The sequence below is a fragment of the Aotus nancymaae genome, unplaced genomic scaffold (genome assembly GCF_030222135.1).
Source record: "Aotus nancymaae isolate 86718 unplaced genomic scaffold, 86718_ANA_hifiasm-v0.15.2.pri h1tg000006l, whole genome shotgun sequence".
NCBI lineage: Eukaryota > Metazoa > Chordata > Mammalia > Primates > Aotidae > Aotus > Aotus nancymaae.
The window spans coordinates 91,178,896-91,201,822 of record NW_026988417.1 but is presented as its reverse complement, the minus strand read 5'-3'; the positions used below and the strand labels follow the sequence as shown (position 1 = coordinate 91,201,822).

Sequence of the window (22,927 nt, the reverse complement as noted above, 5' to 3'; positions counted from 1 at the left end):
AAATCTCAAAGGGGTCCATCTGACGCAGCTCTGGATACACATTTCATAGGCCTGTCTCTCTCTTTCTTATCCAGCAGTTGGAAGGAATGTGCTTATATATGCAAAAGCAGAAGAGTCCCAGTCCTTGGGGTTTATTAATGCTATTTTTGTATTTCTATTCTGTGTGGGTTGAGAGAAGAAACTGCAGCTTGCCAGGTGGCACACAGAGGCTGCTCTGTGCTGGTGATGAAAAAACCACAGATACTCCTGAAGTTTATTGGTGTAGAACCCTTCTGGAGTTTTGTTTGCCTTCTCGTTTCTGTGTGTGTGTAGAAACCTCTTTCAAGAAGAAATAGTTATTCAGAACACATTCCTTTATTGCAGAAGCATGGGGAAGAAGCTGCTGAAATTCCAGAGACAGCTGAATGAATAAGGCACTGATGAGGAGGGGGAAGGTTTTGGCTCCTTTTACACATTCTTACTGAGGCATACTATGTTCATCAAACCACTGAACAGCCAGATCTAACGGGGGGTAGAACCTAATTTGGCCACTGGAAGGTCACTCCAAAGTGGTGACTCTGGTTGTCAGTGTGCCCGTCAGCGCCCCAGCAACAGAAGTGTCCTTGCTCCTGGATCCATGTGCCACCATCGTGGCAACACGGCCGCTGTCTCACCGCAGTCACTGACTCCTCCCTGCTCTCTTCTCTGCTGCACCACTTCTCAGTATCCTAAGCTTCTGCCCACTCATGGCTCCTGCCAACTCCTAGCTTCAGCTTCCTCATGGCTTCCCCACCCTGCCTTTTCTCTCTGTGTCTTAGATTATTTCCAATTCCCCCCAAAAGAAGATCTGATTGACGAGTCAGTGACTGTCACCTCTGCTAGGCATGATGATCAGGTGTGGCTATAGCTTTCCTTAGAGGGGTCAGGCAAGGCAAGTACCCAGAGCAAAACAGAATCTGCTTCAGTGCAGTTGGGTGAGACACTCCTCCTGGGTCCTTCTACAGTGTCTGGTGTCTTCCTCTTGTTCTAATCATTATATTATTAAAATAATAGTGGCAACAGTGATGAGAGCAATACACTTTTACTGAATTCTTATTATGTTCCAAGCACCTCACATCGTGTTTAGATTTACTTGGATTGTTTCCATGATCTTCATAATAACCTTAGGACATAGGGTACCATTTTCACAGATACAGAAATTGAGGCTTCGGCGGATGAGTAAGTACTCACAGACACAGGTAGTCAGTGTGATCTTAAGCAGGTTACCCCATCTGCCTAAGCCTCAGTTTGGCTTAGGATTGGGATTCAAGACAAGCTAGTCTGTGTGTCTGTCTGTCTGTCTGTCTCCCCTCATCATCTAGGCTACCCCACTCTCTTGAGTTTTGGATTTTTAGATCCCAGGGGATATTGGAGGTGAGCCTCATTGGCTCTGGAATGCTCCCTGCCCCTCTAGAGCAGACTAGTCTAAGTGGCTGAAATAGCAAGAGTCTCCCTTGTACCTTGATGGATACATTGTTGCTTGTGGCTCTCTAAACTTCTGTTATAATGCTGTTGCCTCAGACGTGGACCACTGATGTGTCTTATTTCTTAAACATATACTGGTCTATTCGCTAAGTTATGAGAGATAGTGTCTAGTACCTAGTGGATAATGGAAATCTCCTATTCCAGAATCATCTCTTAAAGGCTCCAAATTGATATACCCAGAGCTATCTGTCCAAAAGCTAATTTGCAAAACAGCCAATTTGTTGAATATATTTTTTTCTTTCAACTTTTTAAATGGACTGGCATTCATTTTGTCTCCATAGCAGCACTTTATGTTATGGTCAATTTGTTTTTTGCCTCTGCTGCCTGCAGCAGCAGCAGCTGTAGACTTTAGAGGCAGGAGAAGAGAAGATTAAGGATCCTAAGAAGAATACTGACAAAGCATATAGTCTGCATATGAAGAATTCTTATGAATATATTCATTTATATCAGTTCTTACTAATATAATCTTAATGTGTAATAAGATACATGTATAGGAATTCTTCCCACATAGCATTCTGAATCGATCCTCTTGAATATATTTTTCTCATCACCTACAGTCTTGGTACAGACTCTCTCTCTTGTTCTGAATCTTTCTCTTTCTGCTACTGTTGTTCAGAATCTCACTTTCATATGTCAACTAAAACAGATGGAAATGAGTATGCGTGGCCTGTTACTCTGCTTCTCACTGATTTATCCTCATTCCAGTTAGATTCAGCTTCAGGGGATGTTTTCTGATGTTATCTGCATAGTCTAGTACCATTGACATCGTTAGCTCCCAGGGCTTGCTTTGCCAGTAGGATTCAGGTAGGAGAAGGATGAGAACTTCCTAAGGAATACAGATGCCAAGCGCTGTGTGTGTACTTTTGGTGTAAACAGCAGTTCTAGGTACAGAAGAGAGTACTTGAATAACATTTTGTATTTGTTTATTTACTTATTTATGTTTTATTGTTTTTTGAGAAGGAATTTCACTCTGTTATCCAGGCTGGCATGCAGTGACATGATCATAGCTCACTGCAGCCTCCAACTTCTGGGTTCAGGTGATCTTTCTGCCTCAGCCTCCTGAGTAGCTAGGACTACAGGCACACAACCACTGCACCTGACTTATTTTTAAATTTTTTCTAGAGATGGGGTCTTGTTTTATTGCTCAGGCTGGTCTCGAACTTCTGACTTCAGGCAATCCCCCTACCTCGGACTCCCAGTGTATTGATTTTTTTCCATATTTGAGTTTTTAAAAGTTGATATTTCAACTCAAGGGCTGAACATTCAAGTTTGCATGCAGAATTGGAAATTAAACCATGCTATGTGTTATTTGTCAGTAACATAGACAAAGCACCTAAAAGTTCCATAAAAGTTCCCCAGAACTGCTAATTTCATTGATGATGCTGAATTGATAGTGAGTTAACATGAATGAAGACTGTTTACACTGGCTTAATTACCACATTGACTTGAAATGTCAGCCAGCAGGGGAAAGTAACCATTTAAAACCCGGTGCATCCCTTTGCTCCCTATTCCCACATTTTTTCCCAGCTTTGGCTGTGTGTGTGTGTGTGTGTGTGTGTGTGTGTGTGTGTGTCTCTTTGTGTGTGTCTGTGTGTATCTGTGTCTGTGTGTGTATCTGTGTCTGTGTCTATGTCTATGTGCGTGTCTGTGTGTGTATCTGTGTCTGTGTGTGTATCTGTGTCTGTGTCTATGTCTATGTGCGTGTCTGTGTGTATATCTGTGTCTGTGTGTGTATCTGTGTTTGTGTCTATGTCTATGTGCGTGTCTGTGTATGTCTATGTGCATGTCTGTGTATGCGTTTACATGCATGGAGGACTGAAGCATACTTTATTCAGAGCTTTTCTGTTGTGCAGGACTTCTCAGATGCAAATGAAGACCCAAAAAGAACCAGTGTAAGCAATCAAGGGAGTGTATCTAAGGCTCCTGGAGTGACATATATAACTCTAGGGCAGGCTTCAGGAACCACTGGACCAGGGATTTGTAATGCTGTCTGGATTTTCCCTCCCTACTCTTGTTCTTTGTTTCTTCCTGAGCACTGATTTTCTATTCTCACTGCAGTCTGACTTTCTCCATGTGGTAAGAAACATGACATGCTTCACAAGGCTCTGGAGTTTGACATTTTAGAGTCTCAGCCACTAGAGAAAGGTGCCTGTTCCAACTCCTGGCACTCCAGGAAGGGAATCCAGACTTCTCAGACCTCACCAGGCCAATGGGATCATGTGAGATCCTGGCAGCTCCGAGGGGTCATGGAGTGAACTGGGGAGCGAAGGCATCCTTACAAGGAGGAGGGAGGAGGTGGTGCTCTTCCCAGAAGAAGAGGGGGTGCCCTCACATGCCCAGAAGACTAGGTGTCTGCTGATGATGTTCCTGCACATTCCTGAGGATTTACCGTGAATCTGAGTGCCTATTTTAAATTACTTGGCAAACTTAACTGTAATCTTAGATTTTTTTTTTTCTTCCAGCTTCTTGTCAACTACAAGGTTTAATCATAATTACTCTCAGTAGGCATATACTAGCACTTGTTACTCATCTGTCAAATTGAGCTTAAGGAAATTAAAAAGTCCAGAGAAAGACCTCATCTTTTAGGACAACAGAAGACTGAACACCTTATCATTTTTGTGATCCAAATCACTGTTGCCAGGATTATGACCAGCTCCTCTTTTTTTTTTTCTTTCTTTTTTTGAGGTGGGTTCTTGCTCTGTCACCAGGTTGGAGCACAGTGGTGTGATCTTGGCTCACTGCAACCTCCGCCGCCCAGGTTCAAGCAATTCTCCTGCCTCAGCCTCCCGAGTAGTTGAGATTACAGGCACATATCACCATGCCAGGCTATTATTAGTCGAGACAGGGTTTCATCATGTTGGCCAGGATGGTCCCCATCTCTTGACCTTGTGATCCGCCCGCCTCAGCCTCCCAATCCTCTGTGTAGTAAAAAGCAGTAAAACTGCTGTCCTTCAGTGAATGCTGGGAAATTGTGCACAGGTGAAAGAATAAGTTTGTTTTTCTCTCCTTCTAGGTAAAGAAGCCTCATCCCAAGGGGGAAAGTACTGGCCGTTGGGCATTGACTTTCACATTCACTTCTTGTGTTTTAAGATTTGAGGTAGTGATGATAGCTCATAATGTATTCATGAAAAATGCTGAGTGGATGTAAAGTGTTCTCACCACAAAAATGATAACTATGTGAGGTAATGCACATGCTAACTAGCCAGCTTTAGTCATTCCACTATATATCTATAAAATGAATATATATATTCAAGACATGGACAATACATACAATTTTATGTCCATTTCAGTTTTTTTAATTTAAAATAATTTTAAATACATAAATAAAGGATATATTCTTTCCACCCCAGGAAAAAAAAAGATTTGAGTTAGTTTTCAACTGGTAACTACCTGTGTATGTTCGGAATCCATTAAGAATAAAGTTGTTGGTAGTCTTTCCTGTGCATTGTGGGAGATTAGTTCCCCCAGCTCTCCATAGTATCTGTTTGCAGCTCTATCTTTGCCGGAATTTAGGATTAAATAAGTAGAACCTGCAGTAAAGCCCCCAAGTGATTGTTGTTTCCGTGGAAACAGCTGAAGGCCTCTCAATTAAAACTGCCTCTGCAGGCCGGGGAGAGTACATATTAAAATGAGTTTTTCTTAAGCCAGTTTTCATCCTCCCAATTAAACTGAGAGTGCAAATGATCTGGAATCTCCTGACAGTTGGGATCATACGTTTTTGCCTTTGGGGGAGGGACCTATTTTGATATTTCGGCCATAAGTATGTTTGCTAGCTTGTTGCTTGCTTTGCTGGGTTGCTCAGATCATTGTTACCCACTGAGCTCTTTACGTACAACCATGGATCCTGGGTGAGGGTTTGGGAGCAATCTGATCTTTGTTCGGACTTGTGAGCTGCAACTAAAAAGCCCATTAAAAATGGGTGAAATCATAGAACAGTCTGGAAAGGAATCTTAAAGGACATTAAGGCCTTATTTCCCATCCAATTTGGGGATCTTTGCTAGAATGCTGTTGACAAAGGTTCGTGGCATTAGCTTCCCTGTTGGGGAATCGCATATTTCTCAGGGCAGCCTTCTTTGGTTCACTGAACAGACTTGCTGATATTGAAAATGCCTCTTTATGATGGAACTGACGTCTCTCTCTGTCAGTTCTTCTACTGCTACCTCTTCGTTCTGGTGCCGAGTTAACCATGTTTCTTCTCCCATAATTAAACTTAAAATCTTCCAAGAATGTTTCCATGTATCCCCAAAGCCTTCTCTCTCTTCTCGTGGCTGAGAAGGTTCATAACATGAAAACTTCAGGTAGAAACATCTGTGGTTAAAGGCATTCTCAGGGGAGAGACTGGTTTCCTAAAAACCCTGGGCCTTTACCACTGATGCTTAGATTTTTTAATTTTACTTTTGTAGAGAAAGAGTCTCAGTATACTGCCCAGGCTGGTCTCAAACTCCTGGCCTCAAGCGATCCTCCCACCTCAGCCTCCCAAAGTCTTGGGATTACAGGTGTGAGCCACTGCACCCAGCCTGTTGCTTGGATTTTGTCTGCCTTCTCTGGCAAATTCTTCTCAGCATCATTTGTACAGGTGGGGAATTGGTTTGAGTATTTCTGTGTTTTCCTTCAACCTTTTCCCCCTGGAGTAAATATTCATAGTTCTCTGCTTGGAAACCTAAGAAACACAAAATTGGATCAAGCCTTTGGTCTATGCAGCCTCCTGAAGGGTGTGGTTGCCTTCTGTGATGTCACCCCGGAAGTTAAGGAATACACCCTCAACCCTAACTGCTTTAATAGCCTCTCAACCCTTTGCGTGTGACTTTATTTAAACCTTAGACTTTTTAAAATTTCATGTTTTATATTTTAAGAGTTTTTAATTCCCCATATGCATTCTGTCATTAATATCCTATTATTGTTCGTAAGTTGACACCCTCCCAAAAGAAGAAACAAACAGACAAAAAACAACAAACAAAATACCCTTCTCTGAATGTTCCTACCCACAACCTTTAAATGGATTAAAACTTAAAACTCTCAAGTTCAGATGTTGATCAGTGCTGACTGGGAAGTACTGGGAAGCAAGTGTGTGGCCCCTACTTGGTACTCCCCCTCCCCCTCCCCCTCTCGCCTTCCCTCCCTCCCCCCGTCCCTCCCTCCCTCCCTTCCTTCTTTCCTTCCAACCTCTCTTCTTTCTCTAACTTTCTCTTTCTCTCCCTTTCTTTCCCTCTCTTTCTTTCTCTCACGCTTTCTCTCTCTCTCTCTCTCTCTTTCTCTCTCTCCTTCTTTCCTCTCTTGAATATTAATCACATACCTGACAATCAGATGCTCTCTGAAGGTTTTCTTTGGGAGGGGAAAAGACAAATGCAATAATCCTTACATGTTGGAAAACTGACCCCACATCCCGGTGCCTTGTTGTGTGTTCTTTTCTGCTCCCAGGGAGTTCTGTCCAACATCTCTTCCATCACCGATCTCGGCGGCTTTGACCCAGTTTGGCTCTTCCTTGTGGTGGGAGGAGTGATGTTCATTTTGGGATTTGCAGGGTGCATTGGAGCGCTACGGGAAAACACTTTCCTTCTCAAGTTTGTAAGTATCCCACTCTCTACTCTCAGGTTGAGAGCCAAAACTTTACCTTCCCTCAGGAGGTCACCCTATCTGTAGGCAAGACAGTGAGCTGTACCAAAGGCGCTGGCAAAAGTAGGGCCCAGGTCATGATTTTCTTTTGCGAGAGCTCTCTGGCCCTGATTTCCAGTCCTGCCTCCTTAATAAGTATATTCCCACCCCCACTCCCCCACCGTGACATCCACGGAGGTTTCGTACGTATGTATCACAGACTTGGATTCCATTCCCTAAGATACCTTTAGGACTAAGGTAGGTATATATATATTTCTTCTAAGTGATTCCTCCCCACCCTTTTATGCACATGGTAAGTGGGGAGCTGTGCAGGCCATGGATTTGGAGAAACCAGGCAAAAGCACAGTGGCTGTGGCCTGTCCAGATTAAATCTGTTAAGCAGTAAGTTTCGCTGAATATGGAGAAACAGTAAAAGGTAAATCTCTTCTGTCCTTAGCTGGCACCGAGTTCTCCTTTGTATGACTAGCGTGATTTTTAGATGCGGCGCGGTTGGTGTGATCATTGTCTGAGTGAATGTTTGTAGAGGAGAGGTTTCACCAGGGGGTTTATTGGTATTTAAAGTTAAAATAGAGAATGAAAAGTGAAAGCCTTTGCTTTGGAGACTCCTTTCAAAGGAGAAGAAAATGGCATGTGCCATTTATGTATCTTAAATAGGGTTGGTGAATGTAGCCAAATGTGCCTCTCAGCATGGAGCTTAGTGCTCTGGTGAGCATCTGAATCACAGCCCTCTATATGAAGCATCCATTCCCCTTTTTAAGAACAGGGAAAAGGATCAAAAGCACCCACCTTCATGTGGTGAGGAAGGATGGTGGAGATTTCTAGACAACGGTTGTAGTGTAGTGTTACCAGTTACCAGAATTATTCCCAACCTTTATTGACACATCATCATCCAGGGACATTTTTGTTTACAAAAAATCCGAGAACTAGCCCAATAGTCATGTAATGTGTGATTCTCTTCCCCAGCATTTCTGCCACATCATCCTCTGGCATCTTTCCTTAGACATCCCTGAGAAGAGGGGACCCACTGTGCCCCACCCAGGGCAGCCCATTTCAAATCTGAGCAGCTCTGGCTCAGAGAAGGTTTTGGAGGCTGTTTAACCTGAAAGTTAGCATGATTTATTCTAACAAGGAAAACCGAGGGGTACCTGGTTTTATAGATAAGTTCGCAAGCAGCTGATTCTCTCTTCTGGGTGCATGGGACTAAAGTGGCTGTAGCTAGTTTCCTAAGACTCCATCTGCCTTATCTGCCAGATCCCTCCTTTGCTACACACACACACACACACACACACACACACACACACACACACACAACCAAATGCTTCATTCTTCACCTAGTCAAGAGACCTGGGGAGCCCCCAGGAGAGCTCTGTCCTTGATTGCCACCTTCCAACCTGCCCGTCTTCTTGGCATGAGGCATCTCAGTGCTCAGCTCACCTCACCAGCTTTCCTGCAGCCTGATTGGGTCCTAGTCATGCTCAGCTGTTGCCACTGTTTTATCAGTTTCGGCCTCTATGCCCCAGAATGTGGGATCCTCTTTTTTTTTTTTGGGATGGAGTTCCACTCTTGTTGCCCAGGCTGGAGTACAGTGGCGCCATCTCAGCTCACTGCAACCTCTGCCTCCCGGATTCAAGCAATTCTCCTGCCTCAGCCTCCCAAGTAGCTGGTATTACAGGCACCCACCACCATGCCTGGCTAATTTTTGTATTTTTAGTAGAGACAACATTTCCCCACGTTGGCCAGGCTGGTCTTGAACTCCTGACCTCAGGTGATGCGCCTGCCTCAGCCTCTCACAGTGCTGGGATCACAGGCGTGAGTCACTGCACCTGTCCAGTCCCCTTAATTGTGACTTACTTGACTATAGTTTCATTTATAGTGGTTGTCCCTTTACTATAATTTATTATTTCTTATAGTTGAAGATTCCAGCATTAACTGAATAGGCAGAAAAATACACACTTGTCTAAATCAGCACCGTATTTATAAAGTCTCATGTTGGAAATGAAGAGAACTGTGTTGTTTCTTGGCTTTTTAAGACTTGGAAAATGTCTTAAATGGCCTCGCTCTCCATTTAATACAAACAATAAAAACTGACCAGGAGTAACCTTCAAGCAGGAGATCTGAGATAAGTAGTAAGTAAATGTCCGCAGAACTCCAAATAGCCCAAAGATCTGCCGCCGCGAGGAGAGTTCCTGAGGGGAAAAGTCCAAGAACTGGGATACTGCGAAAAGGAGATAGAGCTTCCTGGTTGGCTGAGGCCCTAGGATGATGCCTGGGAGTCAGTCTCTGCACCTTCGGAAATAGGGGAAATTAGCAGGGCCTGGGGCATGTAGCTATCTACCAAATATTTTATGTGAATTGAATTTGGACTCAATGTTTGGTATGTATATTATGTAACGTGAGGAGAAAAATTATCAAGGGAACTGGAAAATGCACTCAACCTTTGTGGAGGTGAGAACAAAAATCGAATTAAAATCTTTCCCTGACTTGGTATTTCCTGCATGTGCTCCTGCGTGCTAGCTATAATTTTGTCATTTCAGTAGTATGATAATTCGTAATTCATATTGACATGCTTAAGGTGGTGCCTAGTACAGGGCAGGGAGTTATTTACACTGTAGGGTAAGCATTGAGCAAAAGTGGTGAGATTTTTTTTTCTGTTCATTTTTCTAGATTAGGGAACATTTAAATTGAAATTATTGGCATTGCTGATGATCATTAAGAACTGTTTAAATTTTGGCTGGGCACGGTGGCTCATGCCTGCAATCCCAGCACTTTGGGAGGCTGAAAGAACTGTTGAAATTCCATTTCCAGTGAATTCATGAAGGATATATAACCAGGAACTCTTGGGAGACCTGAAGGGCTGAGCTGGAGGGTCTAGAATGGGGGCCTAAACCAGGGAGTCCAAAAACTTTGCCAGGCACTTATTTCCACCTTCCACCCCTCCTCCCACGCCCACCCTCACAAAGCAGTACTTGGCACCCTAGACAAACACTGTCAGATCTGCAGACATCTAATGTGTAATGGTCCTTCCCACTCCCTGCTCCTAGCCTCCCCCTGATCACATAAGACTGGGGGACGTCTTTGAAGGTAAGGGGTATGGTGTTACTCATCCTTGCTTCTGCAAAGCCCACCTACCTCGGGGCCTGACCCATTGTGGATCATTCAGTAGATGTTTGCTGAATGAATAAATGTTGTTTTGGCTTTTTTCTTTTAATGAGTAACTGTTGTTTCCTTTGCACCCCTCCCAATATATTTTTCTCTTGGCTGGTGGCTCCTTGTCTGCTTGCTGAAGACGGAACTGCAGGCCTGAGCACTCTCCACCTCCTCAGACGCTCACTGTTCTGCACGTGGCCTTCAGTTGTGGCCCCATGTCACCCTCTCTGCTGTTGCTACCAGAAGTTTACCCGCAGTGTACCCTCTGGTCCTCCACAGCTCATTTCTCATAATCTATTTTAACAACAAAGTTTGAGAAGGTTGAGAATACAGGATGGTAGGAGGTGGAAAAAACAGTGGGTGTGAGCAGAAGGTCGATATGACTAAGCTGAGACTCTTCTGAGTTTTCTAGATGGAAGGGAAATTTCTCCAGAGTTACGGGCAGTTACCACATGGCCTCATGGCTTTGAGCCCTTCTTTTCAACCCCTTGTTGTTTACCTTAAGCAGAAGTTTCCCTTCGGCTGCATTTTGATGTCACTTAAAATGTTGCTGGGGCCCGTGCTTCCTAGAGGAAGGTAAGCACAGCTACCATTCCCAAGAAAGCCCTCAACTCTGGGGTTTCGTTTTGTTTTTATGACGGGAAACCATTTTCATGTCACAGTCACTGCCCACCCCACTACTTCCTCTTTGACCCCTTCATCTAAGATGAACACATCTGTTACTTTCCCCTGTAAAGCAGGTGCAAAGGAGAATTAAAATAGTGTCTGAATCCATAAAAGGAATATATTGCATAAGAGAACCAAGGCCACAGTACCAAATGACAGGCGATCTTAAAATATTGGAATAATCTATCTTTCAAGTTACAGATGCTTACTAGAGATAGGGGCAGGTCATTGCTCAAGCATCTGGCAGTACATTAATCATGAGAAATTCATTAGGCCTTAATGTGGGTCTAACGAGAAATTCTTATTATCCATGTTTGCTTATGGGCTTTGTTGGTTAATTATCAAATGGAACACCAGAGACCCTAAAATGTGATTATGAAATGATTTTTAATTTTTAAAAGTCCTTTCTTGGAGTGTAATATTCTATTAATGAATCTGCAGAAACTGAAGATTATCTGCTTTGGAGATGTGTCACAATCCAGTGTAATTACAGACCTGTTTAGAGAGGAACCACTTAGCTACATATGATCAAAATAGCCCTTGTAACTGTTCTCTGTGTATGTGTCTTTTGTCTTAGTTTTCTGTGTTCCTGGGAATTATTTTCTTCCTGGAGCTCACTGCCGGAGTTCTAGCATTTGTTTTCAAAGACTGGATCAAAGACCAGCTGTATTTCTTTATAAACAACAACATCAGAGCATATCGGGATGACATTGACTTGCAGAACCTCATAGACTTCACCCAGGAATATGTAAGTTTAAACTGGTTGGTTTGTTTTCAAGTTAAAGTTCTCCGAACGATGACCCCAGTGAATATCCTTCCTGGTTTCTGCATCTGCCAGCTGGAAACTACCTGACTGTGCTGCGTGGGTTTCTGTTTATTATTTTCCGACTTGCTCTATGACTTAACAGGATTTCTATTCTAAATGGAAATGTCCCATTTTTACTTGTTTCAACTTCTGTTAAGTTAGAGGAACAAAGAAGAAGATGCTTGAGCAAAAAGTTCTAATCATGGATGTCCTTTCCTATTTGTGTTTGAGGAACATTGTTTTGCTCCAGGTTTAAAGTTTTCCTTGGTTATTAAATACGGATCTTTCTTATTCCTTGCCCCCTTTTTTGGTAATCCTTGATATTTCACAGCTTATAAGAATCTACTTATTAACAGAAAAATTTGCCACAAAGTGGCTATCCAAATATTATTGCACGTGCAGTTAAAAGCATAAGCTTAGAAATTCCTACGGCCCAGTGGCTTCTAACAAGTGAAGAATCTGTGCAGTGGAGTCTGGGCCACTCCCTCTGGTCCCTGAGCATACCTGTGAAATGGCTTCTTCAGTGCCAGCAAAGTGGCAGATGTCTCGTTTCACTGAGAATGCAAAGGACCAAAAGACACAGGTCTAGTGCCAAAATCTGATAAGGGACCCTGGGCTCACGGGACCTTGACCTATTTTCCCAGTGGTAAAATGGAAATAATACTAGCTACTGTCTAACTCTCAGGGCTATTATGACACTCTGATGAGACATACATGTTTTGATATTAGGCTCAAGGTGTCAGGTCCTACAGATTTGCAGGTGTTTATATGCCTGCACTGAAAAGTCAGGTAGGCTGAGCAGACTTGGATAGTGGTGTCTGTGGCATTCATGTATATGGCAGGACCGGAGGGCAAGCAGAAGCCCAGTGAACCGGTAGCCTGCTTGGGGTTGGACAGTTTTATACCTCTGATGAAGGGAGGCAGCAGCCATGTCAACACTCGTCACGAGGGAGGCCACCTGCTTCCTTAGGCACTCAGGACTGAGCGGGGTTATGTGGTTTTGTTCAGCGGCAGCAGCATCCGTCCTGGAGTAAGTTGTACCTTAAGTGGGAAATTAAGCCCTGATTCATGTCCTCAGCCCACTTCACTCTTTCATTCAGTCCTAGTGGGTGCAGGCTCCCGGATAATCCCTTCCCAGGCATTATTCCTGACTGGCTTGCATGGCACTTTGATGGAGCTTTGTGGACACACCTCGAAATGCATGCTCCAAGCCCTGGAAGGACCATGTTGTCTTGGAATGCTGTGTGCTCTATATGGAAACACTGCGGTTTCATGTGATTTTGTTTTTGCATCATGGAATTTAATGTTTAGAAGTCGCTATTGGCCCAGAAAGTCTTCAAATGGTTGAGGCTTGATATTTATTTAACTCAGAAAAGTAGAGAAAGTACATCCCAGGGGAGTGAGGAAAGGGTTGTTTAGCAGCCTTTGACTCGGCCGCATTTAAGAACCACTGAATGTAAATGGTTGTTTTATTATATTTTAATTGGAAGACTGACATTTTTAAGTTGAAAATGTAAAACACATGCTCTTGTTTTTAAACAAATTCAGAGTAGAACAAATGTAAAAAGTAAAGCTCTAAAATTCCTGGCAGTGATGGATATATTAACTATATATTTCTTGATCGTGGTGATGGTTTTGTGATATGTACAGATGTCAAAATTTAGCAAAGTTTATACAATGTGCAGATAATTGCATTTCAGTTTTACCTCCATAAATCAGATCTTTAACGAACCATTAGAATGTAGAGATCCAAACTTTAAAAAAGTAAGCCTATAGTAGCACACCCATAACCCCACTTGCCTCCTTCAGTCACTACCACAGTTGTTGGTGTCTTATTTACCCTTCTAGAATGTTCGTTTCTCCTTCTAGAATGACATGCCCAAGCCAAACAGATCTTGTTCTAACTGAGCCCTGCTGTACAGCTGCTCTGCCCTTCCTCCACCTAACACCACGGATCTCATCAGTCGTTTAAATCACGTGCCAACGCATCCCTACAAACCTTCAGCCTTAATTACTTTGGAAGCTTTTATATGGGCCATTTAGGTTCAGTTTGACTTAAAAATAAAGTCTGGGACAGAAAAGAAGGTCAGAACTGGCAGAAGCTGGGTGTCGTTCGGCGGGTGTGAGTGTAGGCACCTGCTTGCCTCCAAGTTGGGATGTTCTAATTCTTTCCTGTTTGCTCTAGTGGCAGTGCTGTGGGGCTTTTGGAGCTGATGATTGGAACCTAAATATTTACTTCAATTGCACAGATTCCAATGCAAGTCGAGAGCGATGTGGCGTTCCATTCTCCTGCTGCACTAAAGACCCTGCAGTAAGTGAATGCCAGTGAACTATTGGCCTACTCTGGACATCAAGCCGAGAGTATGCATGGGATGGGCACAGTGATTTTTTTGTTGAAACCTCTTTTTACCTGGTTACTCCTAATTGTAGCTTCTGTAGGGGGTACAGTGCTCAAATCTTCCTAGTAGGAGTAATAATTGCTGGCATTAATTTAGCAGTGCATGCTGGTTCCTATTCTAAGCCTTTAAGTTGGAGACATTCCTACCGGCAGATGTCACCATTACCCTCCCTTTTCCGGGGAAGAAATCAAGGCACACGAGGTATAAATGGCTTTCCCATGCTTCCACTGCCTGCAGGTGACGGAGTGGAGTATGAGACCTAGGCAGCCACCTGTATCCCTGTTAGTCTTTCTTTATGAGAAGGGCAGGCTCCTATAAGAGCTCTGTGCATTGGTTTGGGGTTAGTAACCCTTTTCTTTTTGGCTCGGTTCTAGGGGAAATATTAGGAGTAGGAGGAGAGTTCCAGACAAGACAGGGCTGGACTGCTGTGTAGAAAGACCACAGCGGCTGGACTCTTGAGAGTCATAATGACGACAGGAATCGCAGTTTGCATTTTATTTTAAAAAAAGAATAAAATATAAAATCTATTTATAAATCACTCTCTTTTGCCACAGGTTTGATTATGTTTTGGGTCAAATCATGTGCCTGATATATAGAATGACTTAAAATGCACTTCTCAAGCCAGGCATAGTAGTTCACACCTGTAATCCCAGCACTTTGGGGGCTCAGGTGGGAGGATCCCTTGAGCCCAGGAGTTAAACACCTGGCTGAGCAACAGAGTGAGACCCTATCCCTACAAAAAATTTAAAAAATTAGCCATGTGTGGTGGCACACACCTGTGGTCCCAGCTATCCTGGAGGCTGAGATGGGAGGATCACTTGAGCTCAGGGGTTGGAGGCTGCAGTGACCCATGATCATGCCACTGCACTCCATCCTGGGTGACAGTGAGACCACAGTTCTTTAAAAAAAAGAAAAAGGACGGGCACGGGGCTCACGCCTGTAATCCCAGCACTTTGGGAGGCCTAGGCGGGTGGATCACGAGGTCAGTAGATCGAGACCATCCTGGCCAACATAGTGAAACCCTGTCTCTACTAAAATTAAAAAAAAAAAAAAAAATTAGCTGGGCACGGTGGCACGTGCCTGTAGTCCCATCTACTCGGGAGGCTGAGGCAGGGGAATTGCTTGAACTAGGGAGGCAGAGGTTGCAGTGAGACGAGATTGCACCACTGCACTCCAGCCTGAGTGCAGTGGCTCACGCCTGTAATCCCAGCACTTTGGGAGGCCGAGGCAGGTGGATCACAAGGTCAAGAGATTGAGACCAACCCTGTCTCTGCTAAAAATACAAAAATTAGCTCGGGGTGGTGGCACATGCCTATAGTGCCAGCTACTTGGGAGGCTAAGACAGGAGAATCACTTGAATCCAGGAGGTAGAGGTTGTGGTGAGCTGAGATTACGCCATTGCACTCCAGCCTCGGCAACAGAGTAAGGCTTAGTCTCAAAAAAACAAACAAAAAAAGCAACTTTCTAGTGTTAGCATGACAAACCCGAGGGGTTACTCTGCACATCTGTGCGCACTCCTAACCACAGAGCTCTTCTGGGTCTCCTCAACCGTTCTCTGGCCCTGCAGTCCGCAAATGTACTCCTCAAGGCTCGCCCTATCCCCCCAGAAGCAGAGCCAAGTGGGTGCTGACGAGCTCAGTGGGGATGCTCCTTCCTATGGTGGAGGCCGTCGGGCTCTTAAAAAGAGCTGTGGTCTTGGAAAAGGAGTGCAAAAGCAGAACTTCTTGCAGGCTGCCCCCCGGGGGCCACCTCGCCTATTTCTCTTGGTCTGAGGAGGAGACGAAGTCACTAAGGACTGTGCTGCCCCGCCGGCTGGGCTGCCCTTTCCCACCAGCTCGTCTCCCTCTCCCTTCTGATGAGAGCCGCATGGCAGCAGAGTGCCCGCTTAGAGCCCGAGGGGCTCATCCTGCCGGCCTTGCACTGGCCAGTGGGTGCCGCACAACACGTCTCCTGTCGCCAGTTCCTGTCCCACGTGAACAGTCCCTCAGGAGAATTCTGAATTCTCAGAGGCATTAATGCTTCCTCTTTCACGTACACATCCTCTGGGTAGAGCTAGCTCATGCCTTGCACTCTAAGCTCATAGTCTGCCCCATACCCAGCAGAGGAGGAAAATAAACTAACCCAGAAAAGTGGAACCCATGCTTCTGATCAGACCCTGTGAGACATCAGGTTGTCCGTGTGATATGTGATGGGGGCATTGTTTTGTTTTTTAAGTATTAAAAGCTCATTGAAAAACCATTTAACACAGAAGTATATAGATTAAAAAGTAGCAGTCCATCCAAAAGATCACACATGAAGAGTTAGGTTATGTTTTTTATCTGTGTCTCCAGTTCCCTAAATCCCATAAGCTTCTTGGGGTTGGCAACACTTTGAATCTTGAGCCTTCTGTGTGATAGACTTGCTGTCTTTTCTGATATTCTCCAAGCCTTAATTTTCCTTCTTTGTAAAATAGGGCATATTTTAATACCTACCTCTGAAGATTGTCACAATAATGACATGAGGTCACGTGTATAAAGTGTTTAACACAGTGCTGCAGTCTTTGTGCTCAGATACACGTTTTATTACCAATGTGTAACAGAGGTCTGCTCATTTCTAGATGGGCTTTCTGTTTAATGAGTAAATTTCACTTTTCTCTTTCCTTTCTTCTCTAGGAAGATGTCATTAACACTCAGTGTGGCTATGATGCCAGGCAAAAACCAGTAAGTGGAATCTTACCTTGTTGCTTAGCACAAAGGGTGTTGGAGGAGCTTTGGCATGTCCCTGGTGCTCTATCTGTGACAGTGTGCTCTCCTCTTCCCTTGTGAAGGAAGTTGACCAGCAGATTGTAATCTACACAAAAGGCTGTGTGCCCCAGTTTGAGAAGTGGTTGCAGGACAATTTAACCATCGTGGCTGGTATTTTCATAGGCATTGCATTGCTGCAGGTAAGATAAGGGTCTTTTATGGATATCACAGGGAAATGATGCCCTGGGAGAGCCCTTGCCAGGATCGAAGCTTTGCTTAAAAACCTTCCCGTCAGGGGCCGGGCACAGTGGCTTACATTTGTAATCCCAGCCCTTTGGGTGGCCAAGGTGGGCGGATCACAAGGTCAAGAGATTGAGACCATCTTGGCCAACATGGCCAAACCCTGTCTCTACTAAAAATACAAAAATTAGCTGGGCCTGGTGGCACACGCCTGTAGTCCCAGCTACTCAGGAGGCTGAGTCAGGAGAATCACTTGAACTCGGGAGGTGGAGGTTGCAGTGAGCCAAGATCATGCCACTGCACTTCAGCTTGGCAACAAAGCGAGACCCTATCTATCTTGAAAAAAAAAGGAAAACAAAAACCTTCCTGTCATAGTTTTTAAGACACATTGGAGGGCTGGGGAACGTGTTTTACTAAAGCTCTGAGTTTAGATGCTACTATCATGAAATATTTGAGGAAACCTTTTCTTTTTCTAAGATGGAGACATTGATTAGATCAGTAGTTGCCTGCTGGCATTCCGTCATTTACATGGGCTCAATAATACTGCATTGTGGCAACTGAGTCAAACATGTATAGTTAGAAGTATCTCAGTGGTGAGGTTAAGGTTTTGGGGAGTTTCACAGAGATGTCATAACCCTTTCTCTCCCGAATCACCTTGCCAAAGTGCTAGTGAGGGAAGGGAGCACTTTTCTTCCTGCCAGTCTCAAGCACTGGATTCTTCATGTTGTTGGTGTGATACTTTCCCAAGGGCACATAGTTGAAAGAAATTAAAGAAGACCCAAGTAAATATAAAGATACCCTGTGTTCACAATTACGAAACTTCATATTATTAAGATAACAACACTCCTCAAAGTGATCTACAGATTCAGTATAATCCCTATCAAAATTGTAACCACCTTTTTAGCAAAAATGAACAAGCTGATCCTAAAATTCATATGGAAAAGCAGGGGACCCATAGTAGCCAAAACAAATTTGCAAAAGTAAAACAAAGTTGGAGAATTCATACTACCCAGTTCAAAACTTAGTACAAAGCTATATAGTAATCAATAGAGTGTGTACTTGAGTAAGGTTAGCCATATAGATCAGTGGAATAAATTGAAAATCAAGAAATAAAACCAGGCCAGCTGTGGTAGCTTATGGATATAATCCCAGCACTTTGAGAGGTCAAGGCTGCAGGATGGCTTGAGCCCAGGAGTTCAAGACTAGCCTGATCAACATAGCAAGACCTTGTCTCTACAAAAGGTAAAAATTTTAAAAATTAGCCAAACGTGATGGCGCATGCCAATTGTCCTAGCTCCTCAGCAGGCCGAGGTGGGAGGATCACTTGAGCCCAAAAGGTTGAGGCTGCAGTGAGTCAGGATTGTGAAACTGCACTCTAACCTGGATGACAGAGCAAGACTCTGTCTCAAAAAAAAAAAAAGAAAAAATAGAAGAAATAAGGCCAGGTGCAGTGACTTATGCCTGTAATTCCAGAACTTTGGGAGGCCGAGTCAGGTGGATCACTTAAACTTAGGAGTTTGAGAACAGCCTGGGCAACATGACAAAACTTTGTCTCTACAAAATATACAAAAATTAACCAGGCGTGGTGGCGCATGCTACTTGGGGGACTGGTCCCAGCTACTTGGGGGACTGAGGTGGGAGGATTGCCTGAGCCTGGGAGGTTGCAGTGAGCCAAGATCACGCCACTGCACTCCAGCCTGGGTGACAGAGTAAGAACCTGTCTCAAAAATAAAAAATAAAAAAGAAGAAATAAGCTTGTAGATCTATGGTCAGTTGATTTTTCATAAGGGAACGAAAACCATTCAATAGGGAAAGAGCAGTCATTTCAACAAATGGTAGTGGGAAAACTGGATGTGCAAAATAATGAATTTAGACTCCTAACTCACACCGTATGTAAAAATTAACTCAAAATTAAGCAAAGACCTAAATATAAGAGCTAACACTGTCGAACACCAGAAGCAAACACAGGCATAAATCTTTGTGACTTTGGATTAAGCAGTGTCTTCTCAGATATGACACGAAAAGCATAAACAACCAAATAAATGTAGATACATTGGACTCAAAATATAAAACTTCTGTGCTGAAAATGCTACCATCAAGAAAGTGAAAAGATAACTTCCAGTATCTAGAAAATATAAGAACTTTTAAAACGTAACAATGAAAAGACAAGTTAAAAACGGGCAGCCAGGCATGGTGCCTTGTCCCTGTAATCCCAGCTACTTGGGAAGCAGAGGCAGGAGGATTTCTTGAAACCAGGCCTTTGAGGCTGCATTGAGCTCTGATCACACCACTGCATTCCAGCCTGGGCAACAGAGCAAGACCCCGTCTCTTAAATTATTTTAAAAATACACACACACACACAATGAAAAGATACCAACGTCATTAGTCATTAAGGAAATGCAATTCAAAGCGACATACTTCATACTTATTAAAGTGGTTAGAATAAAAAAGACAGACAATAACAAGTATTGGCAAGGATGTGGAGAAAACAGAACCCTCATGTTGCTGATGGAAATGACAAGTTGCAGCCTCTTTGGAAAACAATGTAGCCGTTTCTCAAAAGTAAAATACAGAGCTACCATATGAGCCAGCAATTCTACTCCTAGGAGTGAATTGAGAACGTTTACCCAAAAACTTGTATGCTCATGTTCATAGCAGAATTATTCATAATTGCCAAAATAGGAGCGCAATGCAAATACCCATCAACTGAGGAGTAGATAAAATGTGGCATGTCCATGCAGTGGAATACCATTCAGCCATCAAAATGAATACATTAATAGTACATGTGAATGAACCTTGGAAATATTTTGTTGCATGAAAACGACAGTCACAAAAGCCACATATCGTATGATTCACTTGATATGAGAAGTCCGGAAGAGGCAATCCACAGAGGCAGAAAGTAGGATAGTGTTTGCCAGGTCTGTAGGGGTCGTGGAATGTGAATGATGCTCACAGGTACAGGGGTTTTTGTTGGGGTAATGAAATGTTCTGTGATTAGATAGTGGTGATAGTTGCATAGCTTTGTGAATATACTAAAAGCCACTGAAGTATACACATTACAAGGATGCTTTTTACCACATACGAATTACATCTTAAATTTCAAAAATCAACGATTTAGAAAAATGGGACATAGTGGCCAGGGAAGAGCCTAATGAAGTTAAGAGTGCCACTGTTTGACTCACATTTTCTCCCTTTCTCAGATTTTTGGGATATGCCTGGCCCAGAATTTGGTTAGCGATATTGAAGCTGTCAGGGCGAGCTGGTAGAGCCCCTGCAACCGCTGCTGCAAGACACCGGACAGACCCACCTTCGGGACCCTCCCGCGTGCCGAACTGATGTCCAAGCTGCATGGACCTAATCACAGTGCAGCCTGCAGTCTTGCCTAATGGAGCTGCCATTAGGGGGCTGTAAAACTGGGAAATGCTGCTCACTGACAGAATTGTAAAAAATAAATAACCAGTATGAAAGTCGTTGCGCCATGAATCTCTACTGTAGCCATGAATTGATGGATGGTTGGATGCTTACCAAAAAAGAGAAAAAGGGAGGGTGGGGGACCCGGATGTACTTGAATTTGCGGAAAATACAGTCTTGTCCTCTCCTTCCGTAATTGGAGGGCTGGGAGAGGCAGCTTTGCTCTTCACCCCACCTTGGACGGACCACCTTCTGTTCCATGGCCCATAGGAGTGCATCTCCTCAAAGAGTCGGCCCCTCGCCTGGGAGGCAGTGGTCTGCCGGCATCCCTCCATGCACATTTTAGGAAACACTTGCAACTCTCATCTGAAGAAGAAAACAGCTCGTCCTTGGGTTCATGTTTTGTGATGGTATTCGGCAAGTCACTTGGGCAAGCACACTTGGCCTATCCTGGAAAGTCTCCTTATAAGAGAAATTGTGTATTTCATGTACACCAAGCAAGAACGTTGGAAGATTTCATGATGCTGTATTTTAGCAGGACTGACCTTTTTTCTAAGTAAGGCTGAGCTTTGTTTATCAGTGAAATTCAAGGAGAAAACGAGGTTAAGGAAGAGGTATTAGTTAAATACCCCCTTCTTCTCACCCTGCCAAAATTAGCAGTTGGATTTTTGGAAACTCTGGAATATTCTGGGTCATTTTGTTTTGTTTGTTTGTTGTTTTTCGTCTTCCAAAGGTGAAAGCTATGATATGGTTCCACTTAAATTTTAGTGTTTTCTTACTCAGCTCAAGCATTCATTTTTGATAAAATCTTAACCTGCATGACCTGTGAATCTGAATCCATCATCTCCCTTTCCTGCCAGCTTTTCTACAAACATTTAAGTATGTTATTTGGTCAGCACTTATTTCCTAGTTTCACAGTCTTGGGAGGCTGCGGCATGTCCTCCCAGCCTGGCTGGGAAGAGACCAGCTGTGCCATCGCACGTGCTTCCATGGGCTCTGCACTCTCTTCCATAGTCAATCTGAGTGGCCTCTTCTGCACCCTCCCCTTCTTTCTCTGTGAATGGAATTAAACCCAATTTTGAAACAACATTGACACGGTCAAAAAGCTTCTAAATGGTTTCTTTTTCTTCTTCCGGTTTTAGTTTGCTTTTATTAAAAAAAGAAAATAGTGCATGGCCATAGCTCCTTCAGTTCTCTTAGGCAGACTAATCATCAGGATGGTATCAAAGCACAAATACTTTGGAGGGGAACACATTGAACTGGGGCAAGTACTCTGTAACACAAAGTGGGGAACCACTTCCTGGTGCTGCCGCTCCCCCCCGCACTTGTGGTGGGAGGGACGAGTTTTGCCCTCTAGATTTTAATCCAGTTGGTGTCCATCGGATGCTGCCATCCTGGGGAGCAGGTATCAGTCTGTGGAATGCTGGGAAAACCACAGGCACATTTTACGGTGCGGACAGATTTGCCAGCACATCACGGGCAGCCAGCTAGCATACTTTGTGAAAATTAAGCAAGGTTTTCTATTTCAGCCCCATGGTACATTGTGGTGGCTGATGAATGTGTCAGTCTGCTCAGAGAAAGGACAGAGAGGAAATTCTTTTCAAAGCTTGTGTTCACAGTTTGGGTGTGTGTATGGCTCTGCATGTGTGTGTTTTTGTCTCTGTATAGGTAGAGGTGTTCACGTCTTACTCTGACTGTAAGGTTGTCTTGTTTCATCTCTGTCCCCACCAGTTGCCATTTTGTAATGTCCTTCCAGCACAGAGTAGACGTAAGCCCTCCAGTCGGCATCATTTGTCTTTTCATTGATTGCTCATCCTCCAGTGAACTCCATCTGGCCAGTGATTCAGAATCAGGCACGATCCCTGCTCTTTGGCATATCCACTGAAAGGCCAAACAGCAAGTCTGAACGAGTTTTAAATATTAATTAATCACCCTTTATTTTTTACACTCGAGAGTGGTTGTAATAAAAGCTGTCATTAATAAACTTGGTTCTACCTTACATGGAGTTGTGTCTGTCTTCGTTACTTCTTTCTTGAAGTTGTGAACTTTTTGAATCCAGTGGTTCTTAGGCTTTAGCAGGTGTCGGAATCCCTGGGAGGACTTGTTAAACACATGAATGTGTTTGCTCCATGCCCATAATTTCTAACTTGGTAGGTCTGGGGTGGGGATGGAGAATTTGTATCCTGATAAGATCATAGGTGATGCTGTTTGGGAACTACCCTTTGAGAAGCATTGCTCTTGGGATCCAGTTTTCTAGGAGGGGAAATGGAGAGGTAAGATTTTCTAATTGAGAAGGGCGTTTCTTTGTACTTTCAAATGTTGACTGATAAGACACAGAGGCCAGAGCCCCATATGTAGGAAATCCCTGCCCATGAGGTCGTCATCTGCTGGTTACAGTCACTTGAGGACCATGTGAAATA

General features: G+C 43.8%; 1 protein-coding gene across 5 annotated transcripts in view; it reads left to right on the top strand.

Annotated features, from left to right (window-relative positions):
* TSPAN5 (tetraspanin 5) overlaps positions 1-22,506 on the top strand; it is a 187,003-nt gene extending 164,497 nt beyond the window's left edge. For 2 of the 5 annotated variants that reach the window (XM_012474811.3, XM_064369453.1), the window contains exons 3-8: positions 6,922-7,068; positions 11,507-11,677; positions 13,920-14,045; positions 16,785-16,832; positions 16,940-17,056; positions 20,297-22,506. In XM_012474811.3, coding sequence (XP_012330234.1) covers positions 6,922-7,068; positions 11,507-11,677; positions 13,920-14,045; positions 16,785-16,832; positions 16,940-17,056; positions 20,297-20,362 — 675 coding nt within the window. In that variant the 3' untranslated portion in view covers positions 20,363-22,506. Of the gene's footprint in view, positions 1-6,921; positions 7,069-11,506; positions 11,678-13,919; positions 14,046-16,784; positions 16,833-16,914; positions 17,057-20,296 lie in introns of those variants that run through there. The other 3 variants (XM_012474812.2, XM_012474813.3, XM_012474814.3) reach the window with 3 other exon arrangements.
* Positions 22,507-22,927: the final 421 nt, after the last annotated feature.